The 17,872-nt window shown below is 42.0% G+C and overlaps 1 protein-coding gene across 1 annotated transcript in view; it reads right to left on the bottom strand.

The window, feature by feature from the left end:
* MYO1E (myosin IE) overlaps positions 1-17,872 on the bottom strand; it is a 209,927-nt gene that overhangs the window by 18,713 nt on the left and 173,342 nt on the right. Inside the window, exons 20-25 of the mRNA XM_037833824.1 lie at positions 13,536-13,650; positions 13,154-13,323; positions 11,628-11,773; positions 4,249-4,395; positions 3,250-3,407; positions 797-889 (exon numbers count right to left, since the gene is read on the bottom strand). Of these exons, the coding sequence (XP_037689752.1) occupies positions 797-889; positions 3,250-3,407; positions 4,249-4,395; positions 11,628-11,773; positions 13,154-13,323; positions 13,536-13,650 (829 nt within the window). The remainder of the gene's footprint in view (positions 1-796; positions 890-3,249; positions 3,408-4,248; positions 4,396-11,627; positions 11,774-13,153; positions 13,324-13,535; positions 13,651-17,872) is intronic.

The following is a 17,872-nucleotide window of genomic DNA, read 5'->3' as shown; positions in this document are numbered from 1 at the left end:
ATGATTTGAGTCAAGTATGGTCCCAAGATGACCTTTTCAGACCTGGAATCCTAAATTTATATCAAACATTCCAAAAACCATTTTTCATGTACTAAATTTTGTGAGGGAAAGAAATTTTTTTTGTGGATTTTGTTCATATTCTTCAAACATGAAACATTAAGGGCAAAAAGTCTTAAATTTATTCAGGTTTGGATTTTAGTGATCTGCATGTTATATTTTTATTACCAAAAATACCCACAAATACTAAACATAAAGTCTATATAAGCTGTTGTAACAATTTTGCAATTCTCTCAGATATTAATCTACTGTTTTTGGAGCAGGCTGCCGGATCCTATCTGACTAAGAATAAATTTTTTTCTACTTACTCATTATGCTCTGTTAACTAGTTGCAAAATATTGCAGTGGTTTTTAGCTAGAGGTGGGTGGTGGTGAGGGTTATACCTGACAAACTACTATTTCCATAAAAGAAGCATCCTACATCTTGACAGGTGACAATATCCTGGTTGTCGTGAACAAAGAACTCTTTTCACTATTACTGATGTAGGAAGTGTTTCCTAAGGGAGTAATATTGCAAGGTAATGAAATCCAGATTGTTAATTCAGTCACAGCTTTCACACTGTTACTTTTCCTGAATTTGGGGTCACAAGTAGGGCCATTGTGTTGGTAGGAAAACATCTGGCTGGCACTAAAATGGCCCTTGGCTGGTAAATATATGTACATTTATTTTTCAATGGATTTCTTCCCAAACATAGTTTACAAGTTACACAAGCCCAGATTTGGCATGTGCTAGGCTTACCTGGGGGAGGAGGAGCAGCTCTCAATGGGAAGTTGGGATTTTGAGTCCCACTGGAATAACCCCTGTTTTGGGTGGTGTTCCTTCTGGTAGGACCTAAAGTAAACGAGCAAGAGAAGGTTAAAACAGTTATTACTGGTTGGTCTTATGGCTCCTAATGGTTCTTTGAGAAGTTTGGAATCAAGGTATCCATTGGATTTACAGAAGACGGGCTGCAGTGGAGAAGGGACTGGATGGTATGTTTACAGAGGTAGTTTGGAAACATTAGAGAGAGTGACTTTACAAAGAAGTATTAATAATGCCTTACAAAGGATTTTCTAGTTTTGTAGATTATCAAATAGATGGAACACTTTAAGGTTTGCATCCACGTTCTGCATGCTGTATAGAAGCTGAACAGGCACATCTTTGTCAACAGCATCATGCCTGTTTTGGTACCAACTGCACATCTGCAGTTGTCAAGACCCTTTTATGCAAGACTTTGTGTTCTATGGTCTTCCAATTAAATACAGAGACCACAAGGGGTAGAGAAGACTTGTGCCACTGACACAGACACAAAGGAGTGAGAAAACAGGACAGCACTAAAGGCAACTTCAGTGTGGGCCAGAGCAGGACCGGCATGGCCATCGGCAACCAGAGGACATCTCTGCAGAGGCATCTAGGTTGCAAAGAAATCAGGTCTCCAGTGGAACGTGGAGGAAGGGTAGGAGCAAACCAGCTGGAAGAGGGGGGCAGAGGGAATTCCTTGCAAAGAGAAGAACTGAAGATTAGAGGAAGTGACAAGTGCAGCCCAAAGCAAAGCAGGAGCTGGAGCCTGGAGTTAAGGAAGCAGATGCCCATCCAGATCCAGGGACAAGGCCAGGGGTAATGGCCTGGGGAAGGTTTCCCTGATGTCCCATCCCATGGAGACATCATAGAGTACTGTGAGGATAATTCCCCACTTTGGGGCTCACTGAACATTGTTCATACGCATTCACATACATCTCCTGGCTATTCGCAGCCCTCTCTGCCCTGGGCCGATGCCCTGTACTCTGTTCTGCTTTCTGGTTGGGTTTGGCAAATGGAAGGCACTGGGAGGAGACTTCAGTGCTGGAGGAGAGAGAGGTTGAGAGGTTGGGGTATTTATTCTGCCTGCTTCTGCTCTGCTTGGCCTGGAAGTGAGTACAACCCTTCAGCTCAATCATTTCTTCCCACTGCCCATTCAGGAGGGGGAATAAAGCTTTCCTGCTGTTCCTTGTCCCTAGAACCCTACTTGGTTCCCATAACCCTGCCCACATCTCTGTAAATAATCTTTCTCTTTACAAGTCTCTTCAAAAATTCAAACCAATAAATTTGCATATAATTATGCCTAAGAGTCTCCCCCTGAGTACCTCTTTGTTGCTCAGATGTGGTTCTCTCTTTCTCTCTAGCTAACCTACCTTGGCAGGTGAACTCACTGCGCTCCCTGCTATGTGGGACCTGACTCCCAGGGGTGTAAATCTCCCTGGCAACGTAGGATGTGACTCCCTGGGATGAACCTGGACCCAGGATTGTGGGATTGAGAACATCTTCTTGATCAAAAGGAGAATGCGAAATAAAATGAAATAAAGCTTCTGTGGCTAAGAGATTTCAAACGGAGTCGAGAGGTCACTCTGGTGGACATTCTTATGCACTATATAGATAACACCTCTTCGGCTTTAATGTATTGGAATAGCTAGAAGTAAATACCTGAAACTACCAAACTCCAACCCAGCAGTCTGGACTCCTGAAGACAATTATATAATAATGTAGATTACAAGGGGTGACAGTGTGATTGTGAAGACCTTGTGGATCACACTCCCTTTATCTAGTTTATGGATGGATGAGTAGAAAAACGGGGACAAACACTAAATGAAAAATAGGGTGGGATGGGATGATTTGGGTGTTCTTTTATACTTTTATTTTTCATTCTTATTCTGATTCTTTCTGATGTAAGGAAAATGTTCGGAAATAGATTGTGGTGATGAATGCTTTACTATATGATGGTACTGTGAACAGTTGATTATACACCATGGATGATTGTATGGTATGTGAATATATTTGAATAAAACTGAATTTAATTTTTAAAAAAGTGAAAAAAAAAAATTCAAGCCAAATGCACCATCAGTTTCTTGCAAGGTCCAAGTGATACATACACAGACACACACACACCAACATTTTCCAATGGCTATACGCACATAAAGGTATAATGGTTTTTATCTATATTGTATTTATATGTTAGTCACATATCAATAGACTGCTTTGATACAAGCCTATTTTACATAAGGCATACTCTTCAATGATCACACACAAGGGCTAAACTTTATAAAGATATCTATGTTAGATGAACATATGGCATATATGATATAATGTGTGTTATAAATATAATTTTATGAATATTGGTTATAAATAGGAAAATAGTGAAGAAGTTAGCCTGGGGTCTGGGTTAGTGGAAGACTTACGGGAGTTCTTGGGCAGCCCGGGTCCGATGTTGACCTGCAGAACTTTGTTACTGGGCTTGAGGACGGCCAGGTCACCCAAGCCTGGGTGGAACTGCACCTGCCGGGAGCCACCAGCACTCCAGGGACCCCAGCTCTCCTTTTTCAACTTCAGTTCAAGCCTGGGACAAGCACAATCATTGCAATAAACAAGTCGGAGTGAACCAATGAGAAATGGTGCTCAGAGACCCTAGCATGGAGTTCTGCTGCAGGACAAAGCTGCCATATAAAGGAAGCCAGTCTGGAGAACCTGAACCAGGCACAGGGCCTAGGGAGGGACCAGAGGCAGGGCCGTGGGAAACCAGGTGGTGAGGGAGGTTCCCCGTTAAATGTGCGCGTGTCACTGGGTCATGCTAAGTGCGAGTGATGGGGATATTTAAGAAGAAAAACTAAATAAATCATCCTCAGCAAATACAAATTAGAAGCTTAATAGAAGGCCAATGTTTGGCCTATTAGTCCATGTTGTCAAAACAAATGGAGGTGAGCCAACAGATAAGACCTTGGCCATCTGCAGCACCCAAATCCCCAGATGCCCCACCAACAGGTTCTCCTGTGCATCCATTTTGGGAATTTAAGCTCCACCCATCCTTTTCTTCTGCTTCCAGCATGACTTTCCCCTTGTCTCTTAAATAAAAGACTCTTTTACTGGTGATATACAAAAGTTTGCTTTCCCTATCTCACTTTGGTGGCCTTTTTCCAAATGATAAAATACCCCATTTTATGAAGTCATTATTTCACAAAAATGCAAGAGTGACATTTTCAGTCTGTTACAACCATCAGCATTGACTTCTGCAGGCTCTCAGATCCCAGTGGGGGCACCCAGCACTGGGCTTCACCAAAGCCCTTGAGCTTGTGAGCCTCCCTGCCCCTCTCCACGTGCCTCCCCTCTTCTCAGGCCTGGGCCTCAGCGGTGAGCAGAAGGCCCCATACTGTTTTACTCAGAAGTCTGGGCCCCAGACTTACGTATTGCTGAATTTCAGAGGTAGTTGCTTCTGGGTTTTTTCCTCGTAACGTTTTGCTAAGAGGCTTAAGAATTCAGTTTTGAAGACAGATTCAAGCAAACTGTCATACTCTTGCTCATGGAGAATAAAAATGTCATCCTGCATGGTACTGCAAAAAGATCGGAGAGACTTAATGAAAGCTGCACTTTTGTTTACTCCATCATTTTTCACTCATTTCTTGATCCTATAAGACAGTGCCGGGTTTCATGCAGTCTTTCTTCTGAAAATAATAATCTTTAAAGCAAAGCACAATAACAATCAATCATATATAATAAGAGTTGCTGAAATCTGCCTTGGAAGGAAGTTTACAGCCTACCAAAAGCCATGAGCAAAATAATTCTCTCACATGATTTTTTAAATCAGGAATTTAAGGACCTTTTAGTCATATATATATAAAAAAAAGAGTCCATTTTCAAATGCAATATCTATGTCCTTAAGATCATCAAATACATAAGATATTAAGACTGGAAGTCCAGAAAGCTATGAATAGAACACAGCTGAAAATGAAACAATCTAAATAAGTTCCAAGTTAATAGAATTTTTGATATGGTCATAGTTATAAAGCTATAAAGCCTAACTTGAACAACTGAAGGCTCAGTTACCAAAAGGGAAGCCGACATCCTGGTCTTTGTATGTGTTTGTTAGCATATGGGCTTCTTATACCCTGTGCCAGCTGCTACTGGAATGTAAAATCACATCAAAGTGCCGAGATACACAGGCTGTTGGTCTTCAAGCTAATGAATTTTGTGGGTAAAGGCAAAAACACACCTTTGCAGGAATTGCACATTTGGACTGGGTGGGGCCGTGGAGAAACTCATGCCTGGAAAGAGAGCATGTCAGGAGCTGCAGGGAGGATGGAAACGAACGCTCAGGCAAACCCAGTTCTGGGGAAACGCCTAGTGGTAGGGGAGATTGATTAGACATAGTTCCACCTCCCGGCCTAGCAAGATTTTGTAGAAAGCTAAAACACATATATAATTGAAAGTTTTTAATTTCTTAGCTCAGTTGGGTGAGGCTACTACCCCAAAGGCTTCATGTTATACAAGTTTACTATTACCTCCAAGTACTGCTGTCAAATGACCAAGACAACCCTTTAAAGCATGACATTTCCTTGGAATGTATGTGTTTTTCCAGGCATTCAACACAAATTAAGTGAACACAATTAAGTTAATTGAATTTGACCAGTGTAACATTTTAATCTCTCAAGATGCAGGTAAATGTCAATGAGATGGTTCTTTTAGTAATCAGGGCTGAGCCATACTGCATGGAAGCTGAGCTCTTCTCTCAGGGCTCCTGGTACCACGGCCCCAGTAGGATGACGGTGATTGTGACAAAGCTAGAATAGTGAGGAAAGTGGGTCATAGGGAGGTCTAGGTTTAGAGAGAATCTTTGGGACCGGGAATACTTCTTCCATGTAGAATTTGATCTGTTTAAACTGTAACTCCTGTGGTTCCGCTGTTCATGGAGATGACAAGATCAGGGTGGGCAGTCCTCGGGGCGAGACCAGCTTCTGGAGCAGGGAGAGCCTGTCTGGAGCCTTCTCTTTACCTCCTCAGCTGGGGCTGAGGCAGGGCCCTAATGACCTCAGCCGATCCAGCCAGCAGGTGTAGCTGCAGCCTCTTTCCTGGAATCCTCAGCACCTCGGTCTGCCTACAGGAAAGCAGCCTGGTAATCCCCAAAGAAGAGCAAAGGGCTGAGGTAGACCTGCAGCACAACTGGAATCTGAAGGCACAGGACGGTGGCCTGCACGAGCCACAGAGGAAGACTGGAGGAAACTAGAAGCAAGATACCAGCTCAGGGGAGAGGAGCCTGGCTCCTTCACAGCCTGTTTACTTAAGATATATTCTTATGGCATGGAGTTCTCTTTGGATGTGCAGTCAGAATGCTTTGTTTTTGAGGGATAATGGCTATTTGGTCACACTTGGTCATTTTACCCCATGTTTTCAAACACCCCTGCATCACAACCATGCTTCCTGCGATAGTGGGGATTCAGGTTTCGCTGTTGTGGTGAAGGCCCTGACTATCAGTGGTTCAAACATAGCGTTTTTATCTGTCCCTCAACAGTATGGGCAAAAGCAATTCAAGGTCTACAGAGCCTGGGAGCCAGGCACACACACCTTCCCGTTAGAGGTGTGGCCTAGAGGTTGAACAAATCACTTCTGCTCAATCCCCATTGGCCAGAACTTCATCAGGTGGTTACACCTAGTTCCAAGGAAGCTTGGGAAATGTGGTCTTGGGTAGGCAGGTGGACACTGTTATGTAATGGGAGCAGGATTGTGTTCTCCACTGTACCTCCTTGTTCACAAACTGAGTAGGACGCAAAATCTTTCCCAAAGGTTGAGAATAATGTGCCTCAAAGGCATGGCTGTAAAACTGCTATTGTGTTTCTGTTTCTGAGCAGATAAAAACACTGAAATTGTCTTAATCACTGCAATTACACAACAATTCAAAAATCCAAAAAGCACTTATATAAAAGTTGCTCAAAACAGCTCTCCAGGATCATTTTGAATTAATGAAATGAAGTCCATGTAAACTAGCACAGGTATGAGAAGAATGCTGCATTAGGAAGGGAGTGCATACAAGGGAGAAAAAGTAAAACACTTTTTGGTGTGTGGGGTGAGGAATTAAAACTCCTTTCTATTTATCTTGAGTCAAAGCATTCTTTGACAGGTATGGACACATCTGATTGCTTGACTGCACTTTAGGCAGGACAGTGATTATTCAACAGGGCTAAACGAACTCAGTGCAAGTAATCTTGAGTAATACAATGTGCTTAATTTTTTTTTTTATCATAAGTTTCATTACCATAAAAGAAAAAAGAAAACAGGCCAAAACCTTCAAGGTCAATTATCAACAGGCATCTGGGAATGAGAAGAGATGTGTTTGGACACATTGACTTCAACCATCAGATTACAAAACCCAAGCCTTCAGTGACCCAGGCAAAGAGTTAGCAAAACCATCTCCACTCAGGCCAAAGTTTTAGCTTATTCCCCTCTCCTCAGCCCACGCTCCTAGACCTGGAAACAAAGTCTTCATGTTTATTTAGTCTAAAAAAAAATCAGACTTATGTTTGGATCTCACCCTTGTATTATTCATATGCTTAAACTGCAATTCCTTACAGATGTTTGATGCTGTACCCTGTACTGAAAAATCCTTTACTAGTCCCTGGTTTGGCTCTGTTTTTGTTTTTTATTGCCCCCTCTTTGTGGCTTATTGCTGTATTGCTGACAACACTAAAAAATCCTGTTTTACTGACTTAACCAACATCTTCTTTACACAAATGTTAGCTATACAAAACACTGAGCAAAGACTGAAAGTTTTTAAAATAAAGAATAGCCCTGCCTTTATCTAAGTCTTTAAGAAATGTCTGTCCTGATTATGAAATCAATGCTCTTTGTAGTAAATTGGAAAGTAGAGAATAAAGGAGAAAATAAACCTCACGCAGAATTCTACCACTCAGAGAAACCAGTGGCACCAACTTTAGATCCTTCTTAATTTCTCTAAGAAAGCGTGGGCACACGTGTGTCCTCCTCAGTGCTTTACCTGACCCCCAGGTGAAAAGGCCCTCTCCCTCCGCTGTGTTCCAGGAGTAGTCTGTATAAGGCGCCGAGAGCACTTATCACCCTTAGGCCGTGTTTACTCAGATGTCTGCTCCCCCTTCCAGAAAGAGAGGGAGCACCTTGAGGCAACAGCTGGGTCTCTTTCACCTTAGAATCCCAGGCTTATCACAGGTAGGCCTCAGCCCGAAGATACTGACAACATCCACCACCCCAAGGCCTGAAGGCCACAGCAAGTCAGATTTCAGCATGGCTTCCATCATCTGGAGACGTCCTGTGGTCAGAGCACCTGACACACTTAGGCAATGGAACATTTTAAGCAAGAACATTCTATATGAGAACACCGTGACCACGGAGCCGGGCCCAGGCCTAGAGCACCTTCTTTCAGGTAACTTTCCCAGTTACTTAAGAGTACGGGAAAACCTGTCGACCCAGACAGGCAACCCCTGTCTCAGGCCTTAGGCTTCTGGTGACCAGCACTGGAATGAGAAGGACCTTTAGAAGCCCCATCAGAGAGATCTCCAGATATGTGACTACGTGGCACCAATCTCAGCATCTACAATAGGAAAGCAAAAAACATGGGCCATTATACCTTGTGGCCACCCTCCTGGCAACTGGAATTTTTCAAATAAGAACAAGTCCAGGTCAGTATTTGGACAAGGAGCAGCTCTTGAAGGATGCTTCAAAAATGGATGCACAGACCTCCGTTGTGGACACCCAAGCCTAGGAAATCCAACACTGTCTGAACTGCATATTGTTGTGCTACATCCTAATAATTTTGATTCTCACTACAGGTCAAATGAAGGCAGGAATGCAGACATCAATGTTCTGACCTAACTTTTATTTAGATAAGGATTCTTCCTGTTCAAATTATCCTGGAGACCCTTTAAACAACAACTTCAACCTTCATATCTCTCTGAGCCACTGGCCCTCTTTCTACCTACTGCAATTCCATTTTTTTCTTGCAAATTAAGAATTAAAATTTTCTTCAATTATAATTCAAATAGTCATATTTCAGTTTATCTATAAAAGATAAAGACTTCTAAAACTATGATGTCTGCTGCAGGATTTAAAAAACTTCATTATGGAAAATTTCAAACATGTCAAAAGGCAGAAAGAATAGGAAAATGAACCTCCACATGTCAGGAAGTTTCAACAACTATTAATCCAGAGATGATCATATTTATCTATGCCCCATTCTCTCTGCTCCCACATAGGTTATTTTAAAGCAAAGTACAGACATTATATTTAAAAAAAAATCCTGAATATCAAAGTCATTCTCACATTTCCCAAATTGTCTAATAAATGTTTTTTTATTGTTGATTTTTCAAATAAGGAGCTCTGAATCTATTTTGCTTTGACAATAGTTGTCAGAGTGAGACATGAAACTTAAAAGATCAAGTTAGTAAGACATTTTGACAGTCATAGCTGCAAGAATCCATCAGGTGATATAATTTCAGTCAAAAGCAAACTAACAAGTTTTACGAATTCTTCAAAACACATTCAAATGTTATAATTTTTTTAAAATACAGGACAACTGTCAAGATCTTTCTTTATACCAGTATTGAAGTATTTCAAGAATACATACACACACATACACGTTTTTTGGTTTGGTTCCATAACTAACTTTTACTCTGGGGTCTATTCTGTGCAGACCATCAGCCCCCTGTTCCTTTCCTAACTTGGTTTGTGAAAACTGGCTGAATACAATGTATAGAGGAAATGAGGCAATAATGTCAATCTCGGTAAGTGAGAGGCTTGAGTAACTGTACCATGCAGAAACCACAAGTTAAAATGATTTGGGCTTTTCTTTTTTTTTTTCCCTTAGAATCAGGACAGCTTTTAGGCTAAGTACCTGATTTAATTAGATCCTCTAAAAAGGGAAGGCCACAAAGAAGCCTTCAGACCATGAATACTAAAGAGGCAGGGAAAAAAAAAAAAAAAGAAGAAGCTGGTCCAGGAGGTGTTGTATCCCTAGAGGCTGTGCAGCCAAGGGAAAACAAACAAAAAAGACAAAAGGAAAACATTTGAGTGTGAACAGCCCCTGTGTTGATAAGCCTTAAGGGTTTTATCTACAAGATAGTATCAAAGGGCTTTATATAAATGTAGGTGTATAATTTTTTTTTATCATAGTCATCATGAGCCTTAAGTTGGTGCTGCGAGAACAGCACTCCTTGAGTGTGCAACAGTAGTTGAAAGAACAATAATTCATCTCAGAATGAGCACATGTGCTCTACAACTGTTGTGCTTTTGTAGCTTTCAGTCACAGCTGCTGCCAAGTGTACATACATAGCCCATTTCAGCCAACCCAGGTATACCTAGTCCCCGTGCAAGAAAAATCCAGCAGCCCCCTCTTGGGTTCCTCTGAACACCACTGCAGTCTGTGGACCCCCAGTGCCCAGCAGCCTGCTCAACTCAGACTCTGACCTGGCCAGGGGGCCTGTGAAAACCTTCTTGAGAGTCACACAGCACCTAGAGGTCTTCCTCGAAATCCATGGCACTGAGATCTAGCTGAGGTGGGGATGCAAAAAACAACGCTGGTGGATAAATCTGCTTAGAAATTTTACCACATCCCGAGCCAGCATGTTTTAAACACCTACCCTCACTGCACTGACCAGGAAAATTAGGAACAGGCAAAATCAGAAACCGCACTGACAAAGGCCAGAATGGACACAGTGAAATCTGCTTTGGATTATCACACCAGGGATCTCACTGGTGCCAGGATTTCTAGCCTGGTAGGCCAGATGCCTGAGCATGCAAAACCCCTGCTTTTCCCCTGAGCACAGCAGTTTCATCTTCTATGTGGAATAAGAGTTTGGAGAGGTGTCCCAATTCCGGTAGGACATGTCCACAAGCGTTCAGAATAGCACTACTTTTTAGTGCAATGGAAGCACAGAGATGTCCCTGCCAAAGTGGGCAAGGCCTTAGAAGGGCCCAACAATGCAACTCAAAGAAGTTACTGGGCTCATGGGAGCTTGTCTTCCTATTTTCTTAGTTTTCCAGGGACTAGGAGGCATTTCCTCTCAGAAGGAAATCAAGCTGGGGATTTTAGTATGTGAGGACACAGGGAAGTCCCTCACGCATCAGAAGCCCTTCTGCAATAAAAAAAAAAAAAAGCCAAAGTACTGACAGTAAGGGCAGAGCCCCTGCCTGAGGCAGGCAGGAGGAACCAGGAATCCGACTGCCTGTGAACTTAGCTCTGAAGGGAGCACCTGGCAATGACACAATGACCCCAGGACTACAGACTCTGGAGACCAAGTTGTACTTGCTCCCTCCCTTGTATGAATGGGCAGAGAGAGCCCTAAGGAGTCCCGAAGGAACTTCCCTTCCAAGACAATCTGAGGTCACAGCCAACTGAGACAGGAGCGCATGGCCACTCTGCTTAAGGAGAGTCGCTGGTGAAATGGGTCAGGTTTTCACACTGGGGTGAGGCAGGGTGGAGGACACCCTGGACCCTTTGCTCTGCTTCAGTTAGAGCAACTGTACTCTAATTTGTTTCATATACAGGTACTCAGTTTATTTCTGGGAGTTTATGGGAACAGAGGATCTGAGTATCCCCTGATTAGAGAAGCTGACCAGAAAGCAACCTTCTTGGTACCTTATTCCTGTCATTCCAGGATTTAGGAAGGTCGGGTGTCCTTGGGGAGGAAGCGGAAATTCAGTCCTCTTCATGATTTTGCCAGTAACGAGCCTAACCGGGCCTTTCTCCCAGCTGTGTGAGGAAGGATGGGTAGCGATGCAGAGGAGAGAGGGGCACCCCTGCCTCCACCCCCTTGCTGCTCACCTGAGGGACACGGACAAGATCCTGTCCATCTCGATCCTCCGCTTCAGCACTTCTTTCACAAGGCCTTTGTCAGGGCCTTGTTTGATCTTCTCTCGTCCAATTAAGTACAAGCACTTGGGGGTAAGTAGCAAGTCTCGCTTTACACCCTGTAATAAGAGATGCTCTAAGAAGGTGGAGAGACATGGTCAAAGTGACAACTGTCCACACAATGTTACCAACATGGAGGGAGTTGCTTGGGGCAGCACATCTTCACCATCCTTGGAATGACTAAACCAGGTCCCTTGAATAGGCAGTGCTAATGATTACTAGGTGGGCACATAGATGATTGCTCATATATGACTCTTTATGACTTATAAAAATGGCCAACCAATATGGTTCCACCTAAGGTATCAGGTGTAAATGGGACTGTCCTGGGCAAACCAACACATATGGTGCCCCCACCAATGATCTGCTACAGCACATTTCTCCAAAGGGGTCCCTTAAGGGTCTAGATACATTTTCTTGGGAGTCCATGAAATTTTCTTTTTAAAAAATTGGTATATTCCCAATTCAATCCTAAAATATCTAAAATAAATAAATATACTTTGGAACATCTAGTCGACAGCTTATAACCAAGCAATGCTAGGTGACTTAAACTCCCATGTTTGCATTCAAAACCTGCACCATAGCAGCTGGCCCCATATTCAGGTTGCAAGAAATGATTTAATTTCAGCAAAACAACCTCATCCTTCTTATTAATTTATTGCTATTTATTTCACTATGTTTTTTTTCTAATTAATAAAACAAAAAACACAAACTCTTAATGGATCCATAAACTACTGAGGCTTCAGATTTCACCATAAGGCCCAGTATTATACCAGACTCAAGAAAGAGAACGCCTAAAGGAGGAGTTAAGAAAATGAGCTGTTCCATTAGTGGCTACACGAATACTACCAAGCTTCTGGCATTCACTCAGGGAAAATGGGTGGGAACATTTTGCAGTACGCTTAATGATTATAAAGATATTCTGAATCCTTTGACCTAGCAATTCCACTCCTACCAACTTATTCTAAAAACATTAGGAGACAAATGCACAAAAACATATGTAAAGGATGTTCATTGCAGAGTTGTGATAGTAAAACAACAACAACAATAAAGAAGTGATTGAGAAACTGATTTTTTTAAAAAAACCCAAAGCATCTGTTCAATGGAATACTTAGGCAGCTATATGAAATAATTTATATTGATATATAGTGACATGGAAGGTTCTCCCTAGCACATTATTAAGCAGAAAAAAAAAAGGAGATAATAGAGCTTATTTTTGGAAAACTAAATATGTATATCTGCATAAAAAAGACCAAAAAGATCCACACAAAATGTTAACAGTGGTTGTTTATGAGTGCAGGTAGCTATTTTTCCTTGGGCTTATCTGTATTGTTTGAATGTTCTACAATTAAGATGTTCTGTTCTGGTAATAAGCAAAGCAACACTGTGAGTTGTTTTGTTGTTGTTGTTGTGCCTCTCAGAGGTGGCTGTTCTGCCTGTACCTTGAACCTCCTGTCATACTTGGTGACTGTGTCAGCAAAATCAATCTTCTCCCTCTTGCCCACAAACTGCTGGAGCTCTGGGTGCTCTTCCATCCCGATGTAATCCCCAATGAAGTTCCTGTTGATACTGTTTCTCCTCCTCTCCTTCTTGTTCAACAAGAGGTCTGAGGCTGCAGTTCCCAGGAGGGCAGAGAAGGGAGAAAGATCAGTACACCAGAGAAGAGGGGAAAACAATCGGTGGGGAATACACAGAGAAACTCTAAACGAAGGAAGAGTGTAACACACGATATCATATGCAAAGAAAACTGAACTTGTAACTTCATCTAGGCTCAAACTCATTCCTGAGGTTTGTTAAATGCATGCAACAACACGACTAAAATACCTTCTTCTCTCATTTGGACGTATTTCTTTCGGGCCACGAATTTTCTCCATGATTTCTGTATCACTCGGGCATACCCATCATACTTTCTCTCTCTCATCTCTTCAAGAAGAAATAGCTGTGGGTGTAAAGAGGACAAACATGAGCCAATTTAGAAGACCTGAACATCACTTTTTTTTTTCTTTGCAATGTAGGGACACAGTTTAGTCAAGGATATACATGGGAAGCAGCTTCTCAGACTCAAACAAATCTGAAAAAATGATTACTATGGCATGTTGTTTATGATAATCATCTATATTTTTTATGTATATTTTTTTCTCTTAATGAAAACTATAAAGGGAAGTAGCTGGATCTGAATGTATTCAGTTGGACCTTAATAAGGGCGTCTGCTCTCTGCCTTGCTCCTAGTCTCTGTGAGAATCAAATGAGTGATTGAGCATTTATCCATGTATTCCCCACCTTGATCCAAAGAGAATATGAGGTAGCTAAATTAAATGAGCTGCTGGAGGCTGCTGTTGTATGGTGCTGCACACAGCCTCTTAATAGAACTTTCCAGTTACTGTACTGTGGAAAGAGTGCTGTCCTATTTCAGTTCCATGAAAAGTATGTATTTACCGCCTCACAGAATTCTTCAAGGAATCACTTGAGCAGAGGATAATAACCACAGTGATTGGAGCTGGACTTAAGGTGTGCTAGGAGAGAGCTGGCTTCACTAAGAAAGGCTGGACTGTTTAGGGGCACATGTCAGACTCTGGGGGATCCTGAAGCTCAGGTCATTTTAACAACTAGCACTGATTGCTGAAACCCATCAACGAGGCTCTGAATAACGACTAGGATACTAGTCAGCTATAATGCACTGAGCGTACAGGTCAGGATTCATTCCAGAGGCTTTACGTACTCTATCTACATGAGCAACATATTTCTTTTATCTCCCTTTTACAGATGGGAAAACTGGGACCCAAGGACAAGGCAGTAAGATAGGGTGGCCGGAAGGTGCACCAAGGTCACTCAGGCGCTTCCTTAGGTCATGTCTTTCTTTGTAAATCTGCAATTGACCCACTCTTAGAATGATGGGGACCCTTTCTCATTTTCCTAGGAAGTGGCAAAAAAATAAAATAGGCCAATAAAAACCCAAAGTAAAAACTATTGATTAGTCACTGTAAAAATGTTCCAGAACTCACTGCCCTCCCCTGATGTGGGATCTGACATTCAGGGGTGTAAATCTCCCTGGCAACGCAGGATATGACTCCCAGGGATGAATCTAGACTGACATTGTGGGATGGAGAAAGCCTTCTTGACCAAAAGGGGGATGCGAAATGAAATGAAATAAAGCTTCAGTGGCTGAGAGATTCCAAATGGAGTCAAGAGGTCACTCTGGTGGACATTCTTATGCACTATACAGATAACCCTTTTTAGGTTTTAAAGTATTACAATAGCTAGAAGGAAATCCTTGAAACTATCAAACTGCAACCCAGCAGCCTTGACTCTTGAAGATGATCGTGTAGCAATGTAGCTTACAAGGGGTGACAGTATGAGTATGAAAATCCTTGTGGATTCAGCATATGGATGATGAGTAGAAAAATGGGGAAAAAAAGCTAAATGAAAAATAGGGTGGTGGGGGATGATTTGGGTGTCCTTTTTTACTTTTTTTTTTATTCTTATTTTCACTTTTTCTGGTACAAGGAAAATGTTCAAAAAATAGATTGGGGTGATGAATGCACAACTACATGAAGGTACTGTGAACAACTGACTGTATACTTGGATGACTGTGTGGTGTGTGAATATATCTCAATAAAATTGAATTAAAAAAAAAAAAGTTCCAGAAGTAAACAAGTGAGTTTTGTGTGAAGGCAGCTGTGTTTACACTCAGAATCACATCTATTACCTCCTCGACTCAATTTCTCCTCACAGTCCCAGCTGTGCAGAGATGACATCCCAAACTCTAATACCAAGGGAGGGGAAACTTAATTCCACAGCTTTTAGTGTCATGGTATGAAATGTATACATGGAGCACATTTCTGAACACCAAATGGCATACATGGTTTAACAACCAACAGAATGTTTAAAATCTGATCCCAGAGGTTGGTTGCCTGTTACAAGAAGATTCCTTGATGTTTCTTATTGAATTTCTGAGTAATTCTTATTTCACCTTCTTTCTTAGTCTAGTTTGGGAGTGTCATAGAAAATATACTTGTGATGTACCCAAAGGATGAAGAGACGACCAATTTCCAACTTTCTATATAGACTGCTCCAAAGACTACCTGGCTTTTAGTTTCTTTCCAAAAGCCGTAAGGGTTAGCAATCAGGGAGTTTTAAGAAAAAAGAAAACAACAACAACATGGAGACATGTAACAAAAAAAACAAAAACAAACCTTTTGGTCTCTGATGTCCAATGTGGGTTCTTAAAGCAAATAGAATATTTTCCATATTCAGCACATTTACTATACAAGTTAACGCAAAATCACAAGGTAAATTTTTAAAAAAAAGAACTTTTGTAAAAGTATTTGCATATCCGGGTCAGACCTGGATGGGTGAGTGCTGCAGGGGAGGGGAGAGAATGGTGGTGGTGATGGGGGCAGGGTATGTGGGCATGTGCAAGTGTGTCTGGGGAAAGATGGGGGAAAGGACAAACAACTGACGGTAATAAAGCAATTGGGAGAAAGACAAGGCAAAGATAAACCAAAAATAAATATTGATTTTGGAAATAAAACCCCCAATGGAATCAGAAAAAGGCTCAAATGAATCAGAAAAAAATAAGTATTAAAACTATTGAGGCTGTTTAAATTACATGTGAAAATTAAGCAAGCTGAAAAGCAAAAGCGGGTATAAAACAAGCGAGTTCTGCATTGTACTGATAAATCACTCCATCCCATTTTAGAAAGAACAGGAACTGTTCTGTGGGTTGCTTAATGGTGTATGACACAACATTTTCATTTTATATTTGGAAATGCAATTGCTGTGAAGCTACAAATAACTCAAAGTGGAAAACGCTACCACAAACTTTTCATAAGCAAGTTCTATCAATGTGTGCCACTTATTTATTTAATAATATTTGTGGTTTATAAAGCCTGTTACATCCATTATCTTTTCTGAGTCTCTCATAGTTGATTCTATAAGGCAGTCAGAACAGTGGCCCTGGGGTTCATCTTAGAGAAGAAAACTAACTGCAAGACCAAGACTTGCCCAAAGCCATGTTTCCATTGTCATCTACCCTGCAGGTTCTCATACTGCTTTGACTTGGTCCGATGACTAATTTTGCCAAGTTCACAGTTGATTCTTGAAATAGTCTTGTGATCCTTACAAGAACCTCAGGAAACCACGCTGCTGAACATCAGTTAGTTACAGCAATATCTCCAACTCAGAAAGGAGTGTCTTTGTCCCCTGGCCCCAGAGCTAACTGAGCAGAAAACCTGAGGGCTGTGTTGGATTCTGCTCAAATGCAGAACTCTGAAGGACATTCATTACACTCACAGCAACCTACTCCCATCAGGAAAGAAAAGTTTCTCTACATCAATCCCTAGAGGTCTAATGAGTTTGAGAGTTGTAAAACGTGTATGTTCAACTGCCTCACTGGTAAATATTTGGATTCTATAAACTCAAAGATTTCTCCCTCTACCTAACTTGTTTCTTCAAGCTCTATATAGATGTGACAAATTCTTTCCCATATTCAAGATCAGGAAGATGACTATTCTTCACTCCATGTTTTTTCCCCTAAAAGTCCTTCCATGCTTCCTCACGGTCTTTAAGGTGGGATCTTGGGAATTCCCACCCCTGGGCTCTGCTCAGTCTTCAAGGCGGAAGCTTGGATGTATGCACGGATGGCCTGTTTGGTGTCATCTAGGTCAGGGTGTAGGTTTAAAAAAGCCTCTTCTGTGGGAGAAAGCTTCTTAAGCTTAGAAATATAGTTTGGTTGTTCACGTTTTCCCCTATTAAATAACTATTGGGTGCACCTTACAGGCCAGTTTCTTTACTAGGCTCTGGGTGCATGCTAACATGCAAAGGAGACAAGGGTCCCTGCCCTCAAGGAGAGCACCACCCAGAGGAGAAAGAGATGTAAGAAACCATTACAGGAGGACATCTGTTTATGCTGAGGGTAAACATGCTGAGTGCTGGGAAGGAAATGAAGAGGGGGTGGGTGATAGACTATGAGGGGCAGTGGTATTGGGGATGGCCTAGATTGGGACGGGGGGAGGGAAGGCCTCTATGAGGAGAAGACATTTAAGGCATAAGGGAAGGATGAGAAAGAGAAGGCAGCCATGTGGTGGGGAGGCGGCCGGTGGAGGAGCTGCAGGGCGAGGGGTGGCACATGCTCTGGCACTGGGGCAACGAGGGGAGGGGGC

Source organism: Choloepus didactylus, chromosome 4 (assembly GCF_015220235.1).
Source record: "Choloepus didactylus isolate mChoDid1 chromosome 4, mChoDid1.pri, whole genome shotgun sequence".
In the NCBI taxonomy this organism is placed as follows: domain Eukaryota; kingdom Metazoa; phylum Chordata; class Mammalia; order Pilosa; family Megalonychidae; genus Choloepus; species Choloepus didactylus.
The sequence above is the reverse complement of the archived record's forward strand: the minus strand, read 5'-3'. Positions and strand labels throughout refer to the sequence as shown.